The sequence below is a fragment of the Leuresthes tenuis genome, unplaced genomic scaffold, assembly GCF_036924035.1.
Source record: "Leuresthes tenuis unplaced genomic scaffold, fLeuTen1.0.hap1 SCAF_10, whole genome shotgun sequence".
Lineage (NCBI taxonomy): Eukaryota > Metazoa > Chordata > Actinopteri > Atheriniformes > Atherinopsidae > Leuresthes > Leuresthes tenuis.
Window position 1 is genome coordinate 35743873 of NW_027325364.1, and position 6561 is coordinate 35750433.

Sequence of the window (6561 nt, forward strand, 5' to 3'; positions counted from 1 at the left end):
GGATGCTAGTCACCCATACATTAAACTAAACACACAGATTCCTCTAATGATAAAGCCATCCTCCCAGCGCTGGGGGATCCTGGTGGAAGTTGTGATATGCAGATGCTCCGCAAGTTCTCCTATATCTGAGACAACAGACACCTCTCAGGACATCCAAGATGCAAGTGCTTTAGTCTGAAAGCAAGACGCGCTTCCAGGATACTGCAGCTCCAATTAATTGCTGTAAGAAAGGAGAGTCTCCTCCACCTCAACCACTTTTCTGCCCATCAACACTAATTATTGGTGAATTATCAGGAATGTATGCTGTTTTCAATAAAATCACAGTGTTTTCCTGGTGCAACTACCTAGGACATTTTAAACAAGCTACAGGATTTATTGCCTTCTCTCCCTCCCCTTATGATGCACTTTTTGATGCACTGCATTTTGTTTTGTTTTTTTAAGTAAAAGGGTTAATTACAGAAACACAATTACAGAATTTCCGTGGGAATGGGTTTCTTCTTTGTAGAATCATCACTACAAATGTCTTCTATTGTCATTTTTAGATGTCTCTGTGTTAGTGGAGTACTGGCTCACAAGCTGCTTTTTTCTTTTCAACTTCTTTCAATAAATCAAGTAAAGGGTCTTTAGTTTAACTTTTAAGCTGTTACTTTGAACTCTCAACATGCAGTGTTACTGAAACAGCCATTGTGAGCTAGTCTAGGAGGAAGACATACAATCACCCAAGTCTTCCATAAATACACTTTAGAATACTGTTAATATAGAAGATTTACTACAAGCTGCAGACTAATCCTAAACCTTAAAACAAAAACAAAGGCCAGATTATATGATCCATCTATCCATTTGCTGCTGCGTATATGGGACCAGGTTCCATAATCCCCAGACCTCTCCAGTTCCTCCAAAGGGATACTGAGACAGTCCCGAGCCAGCCAAGAGATAATCTCTACAGCAGAATGGAGTCGTTGGTTTACCCTGAGGCCTCCTGCCACTGATGGCCAGAGGAATCTAGCCAGATCAAGCCATATCTTTAAAAGCCTGAGCAGTTCTGAGCAACATTCTCTGGACAGGTGAAGCTGTGGGTCAGTATGATGAGGGTCTGGAACACACCAGGGTCTTAAGATACAACAGCATCTAAAAACATCAGGGGTCAGATGCATGCAACACATTCATGACTTTCAAAAGCAAATATATGTAGAAACTGCTCCCAATTAATCATTTTGAAAAACAATGATTTAACTAAGACACAAACAGTCGTTGAAGTGTAAAAGGATACTGAGGGAACAAAGCTTCACACTACACAAGAGCAATAACTCTAAACATGCAAAAGCAACTCAACACTTTTTGAATGTAAAGAGGAGCACCAGTCATCAATGGCCAAATCATTTCACCTGAGGTAAACCAGGCTGAGCTGCTGAAGGCGAAACTAAAGGAGAAAGATCCATACACAAACAACATGAGCACAGATGCTATAAAGGCCTGTCAGATCACCACAATGGAGGAAACTCTTGGTGATGTACATTGGTTTCAGACATTTACTTCTCCCAAAGGTTTCTTGACAAAGTATTAAAAATGAGCAAGTCAATTGTGTCTGATCCCCAGAAAGAAAGCAGGTCTACATCTTTAGGTGTTTTTCCTAAACCAACCACCAAGTAAAGAGTGTTCACTGCAAATTCACATTTATTTCATAGATGCAAGTTGAGGACAATGTGTTAAACATATAAAACAAACAAATCTGTATTTTATTGTTTTGTAATTGGTCAGTATACATTTTTGGACTGCATCATCAGATATTTATTTCTAACTCATGGCAATGCAGTACAAACTGGTTTGCACTCACTGGCCTTATATCAGAACAAATAGAACTTCCTCCCTACAGAATATCTGAAGATAGTTTCATATTTGCTGTAAATAATCAGAACAAGATAGTTTGTAGACATTTTGTCATTTTTTAGGGAGATAAACAAACTAATCGAACGCAGGGACAGGCTACATTATTTTCCAATATGGTCACTTCCAGATGCAGGTGTGTGAAGACCTTTCCTTGTGTTCAAGTTGCTCTCTGCAGGTTAGAATTTCTTGTTCTTCCCATTTTCTAAACTGTCCTTGAAGGAATCACAGCCAATCATACAGAGCAGGGTTCTTCAACCCTGGTCCTCGGGACCCACTGCCCTGCATGTTTTCGATGTTTCCCTCCTCCACCACACCTGATTAAAATGATCAGCTCGTCATCAAGCTCTGCAGTGGCCCGATAAGGAGCCATTCATTTGAATCAGGTGTGGTGGAGGAGGGAAACATCGAAAACATGCAGGGCAGTGGGTCCTGTGGACCAGGGTTGAAGAACACTGATACAGAGTATTCAGTTCAATCCCTCAGTTTGTCTGACTGATGTCAGTCTGAATCACTTGACTCGAGCCTTCCTCCTGTGTGTGGATCTGCCTCCTCTCTGTCACTGTCTTTGTCCCAGTCTTTCATGGTGGCTTCCATCATGAAGTCATCTCTGAGGACACTCCAGGCAGGCTTTTCCTCTGCAGCAGGAGCCTGCATACAGATGCAAACACGTAACTGTATATATCATATATATATACATACACTATATACTGTGATACCAGGAAAAACAAACAAACAAAAAAACGCATCACTGAACTCACAACATCACTTTCAGTCATGGCAGAAGTTTTGTTGACTCCCTCTTCTCTCTTCAACACACTGATGAAGTCTTTCTTTGAGAAAGAGGAAAGAATTTTGGCCTTCTTCCGCTCTGAGCCACCAACTGCCCTCACTTTGTCATCGACTGTTTTCTGGTGTTTCCTCACAGCGTTGAACAGCTGTACCACCCCTCTAAGAAAAGCCCATATTAGAATCAAAAAATACCTTTAGCTCTGACAACATTAAAGACTGTCATTAACAGACGCATTCACCTGGTAGCAATTCTCTGTAGAGCTTTTTCAGTCTCACGGTCCTTCACAATCTCAGGTTTTTCACGACACATAATTTCCCACGTTCGCTTCTTGTCCATCTGTTGTAAACAAATACATCACTTTAATTCTTCCATCATACTGTTCAACTCAAACAAATTAATTGAATGACGTGAAAAAAAACTTTTAATCTATCACAAAAGGAAACAATATTACTACAGTAATTTATTTTTTCTATTAATAATCAGAAGCTGGCAGGAAGGACCTCCTGTATCTCTCAGTGTCACAGCAGTGCTGTTGTTTTAACACAAAGTTATATAGAGGATGGTCAGTTTTGTACTCAGAATTTCAGAAGTGATGTACATGCAGTCGATTTAGCACTGAAACATCCTCAGAATGTATGCGTGTGGTACATTTTATCCATGGCACTGATGTGGTTCATTTTTGTCTTTCCTGTACAATTTGAATACTTGAGCAGTACACTCATGTATACTAACCCTCTAACCCATTCAATTCAATTCAGTTTTATTTATATTGTCCCAAATCACAACAAATGTCTTCTCTGGGCACTTCAAAGATTTACTCGAATTAGAATCCAGTTAATTGTAACACAAACATTAGTCCAATTCAAACAGAGCCAATTGGAAAAAAAAAGTTGCCTTGCTAAGAAAACCAAGAGATTGCATGGAAACTTCACTTCAATCCAATCTCCCTTCCCATTCTCATAATCATTTTGTTTTTAACTATTCAAAAAATTAACACAGCTTTTCACAGTACAGTATGTTGCACATCAGGAAGAAGGACTGGAGCCACCCTCTGTTTGCTTTGGGCAGTACCAGACTGTACTCACCGACGCAACTGATAAACAATGTTAGCAAAGCCTTGGTCAACATTTAACTTTTTATTTTGGGCGGAGCATGCATGTCAAAACAGGCAAATCATTCTTAAAAGAATTTTCAACATGAGGAAAGTGATCATTTTTATTTGACTGCATTATTTTCTTTTACGAAGTTTAATATGAAAACTTGACTTCCAGTTTCTTATATTTCTTAAATGTAATTTTTTCCAAATAAACATTTTTGCCCCAAATTATCTCCACAGTCAGTCAATCTGAAACAGATTCTGCACATATACTATTTATACTAATTAACTGTACCCTCTTCAAACTGATGTCACCAATAAGAGCTACAGTACCAGTCACAAGTTTGAACATGCCCAGTCTCTCAAAACAAATAGGCTGATACAATCATGTGAAAGAGTACGTACTCTTTCACCGGTCAGGGGTTATGTATCAGGAAATAACAAATAAATATGGAAGCTGAGCTCTGGAGAGGTGTTGAGTAATGGGGTACCCTCTGGGCATGAATAGGAGCCACACCAACACACAAACCAATGAAGCCAACGCATCCGTGTGAGTGTGAGGTCATTACCTGTTTTTTTCTCTTCAGCTGCTCCTCTCGGTCTGCTGCCTTCATCTTGTCCAGCTCTTTGCTCTTCACCAGAATGTTGCTCCTGCTCTCTGTGGTTTTCTTCCCCAGTATCTTTGCCATGGCCTCAGCCCATCCAACCACGGTGGTAGTGTCATCTCCTCCATCTGCGACTTCTTCCCTCTCCCTGTCACTCCATCCATCACTATCTCTGTGGTTTTCTCCTCCATCAGAACTTCCTCCATCAGAATCTCTCTGTTCATGGCTGTCATCAAGCTGAGGCACTGTGTCTTCAGCTGAGTCACACAAACAAATACATAATGTAGTAGAACATATCCACAGGCCTGCGAGCTCTCGCTATACATCACTTCAATGTTCTGCATAATGTTAATAGTTCAAACTAAAATCAATCACTGAGGGTGTGATGGTAGGAGATGGTAATCAGGAGTGACGTGTAACTTGAGCAGTGTTAATATTTACAGCACAGAAAGAAATGCTGACTTCAGATGTGTTTTTAGTAAAGCTGACATCACAACATTTCTGCACTCCTGTCAGGGGAAAACATCCCATCTACTAACTGAATATGTGCAGATTAGCAAAGAAAGGATCCTCTCATCAAAGTGACACAAAGAGTTATTGTTTCAGATGTTGGGGGGTGTAGCAACATTTTATAGCATGTCTGTTGCAGTCCTGGATGCTATCGTACAAGTACATATGAAAGAAATGTGATTCTATTACACTTTTTCAGCAACCTAAACTTAATCCATCTGAGAAGTGGATGGTAATCACAATTTAAACAATTCTCAAATTTGCTCTTGTGAAACATTTTGGGCACTTTTGACATGATTTAATCGTTTTAGTTTAGTTTATTAAGTAGCACTGTCTTTTCTACAGAATTATTTTGAATATATTTTTGTGAAGTGAAGTAAAAGCACCACATTTTCGCATTTTTGAGGGGGGAAGAGCAGAAACTGTGGGAAATATAAGACACAAAAAGAAACATATGAGCTGCATCTACTCTGACCAAAAGTCAGTCTGAACACAGCCAGCTGACTTATGACTTACTCTGATCAACAACCTCGAAAAGAGATCAATGGATTCAGTGGTTTGTGGAGAAGCCCGGCTTTCTGCAGCTGTTCAAGCTGCCATCACAAAGTGAACTTTACAGAAACAGCTGGACCTGCACTCTGCTGCCTGCTCTGGATTATGAGTTTGTGTGGAGGAATGGTAATTGTTTTCTGCTCCAAGATTATAGTGTACAAACAAGTAACAGCATTAAGCAGATATTTATCATCAGTACAACAGCTTCTAAAGCCGACTGCCTGTGACTGAAGACAACTAACACACAGCTGACTGTTGTTAAGAGTGTTATCATTGATTCTGTTCAATAACTAGACCATAAACAGGACTATTCTGAAGGAGATCTGTTTTCGATTAAAGACCAAGAGCAAAACTGTTCATGATCTGTTTTCGGACAAGTCACTTTTAAATTGGCATCAGTGAATCCTCTCAGTCCTTTAACTGTCCACCGTGTGCAGGAAGGTGGATGTGGAGCATCCAGGATCAGTGAGCCAGACAGGGTCTGGATCTATGCTCAGCTTCCTCTCGTTTTTTTGAAACTTGGATTTCTTTTGTCAGTAAAGTCTGTTCCATCTCCATCTAATCTGACCACTTTATAACTGGTATAACTGGAAAAGGAATGGATAACAGAATCTCCTGATTTAGAACACAACGATCACTGCAAGGATCCTCCACGTGCCGCCTCACTAACACATTACCCACACACTCAAACGTCTCTTTCTTTGATACTACAGTTAAATACTCACCTAAATGTGTTAACACGTGTGTCTCCCCTAGAGCCATCGTGGACGTCTGTTAAACAGGTCCGTCGAGACCGTTCAAAAATGCTAAAGTGGTTCCACTTCTCACGACTACTACCATAGAGATACTACCTTATGGATACTACTGCTTCATCTTCTTCTTCCTGTTATTGTGTTGATGGTTAAGAAACAATGAGCCGGTGCATCAGCACCATCTACTGGACTGGGGTGTGAGTGCGGCTGCCGCTTCTTTTCACCAGTCAGAATGTAAAAGTTAGAAGTTTCTCCCGCATACAGTAAATGACCTGGTGATGTGGGGGACGAACTGGTGGTGTCCTTTCAAATGTTAAAGGACCCCACCAGTACCACGACCACCAAATATCAGACAACCATAAATGATGC

At 40.4% G+C, this 6561-nt stretch overlaps 1 protein-coding gene across 1 annotated transcript; it reads right to left on the reverse strand.

Annotated features, from left to right (window-relative positions):
• Window positions 1-1684: 1684 nt before the first annotated feature.
• Window positions 1685-6303, reverse strand: rrp15 (ribosomal RNA processing 15 homolog). Its single transcript, XM_072394995.1, has 6 exons — window positions 6166-6303; window positions 4343-4635; window positions 2916-3013; window positions 2646-2835; window positions 2343-2535; window positions 1685-2121 (listed from the first exon to the last, which is right to left on the reverse strand). Exons 1-5 carry the CDS (start codon window positions 6200-6202, stop codon window positions 2386-2388), a joined length of 768 nt encoding a protein of 255 aa, XP_072251096.1. The 5' UTR covers window positions 6203-6303; the 3' UTR covers window positions 1685-2121; window positions 2343-2385.
• Between the last annotated feature and the right edge of the window lie 258 nt (window positions 6304-6561).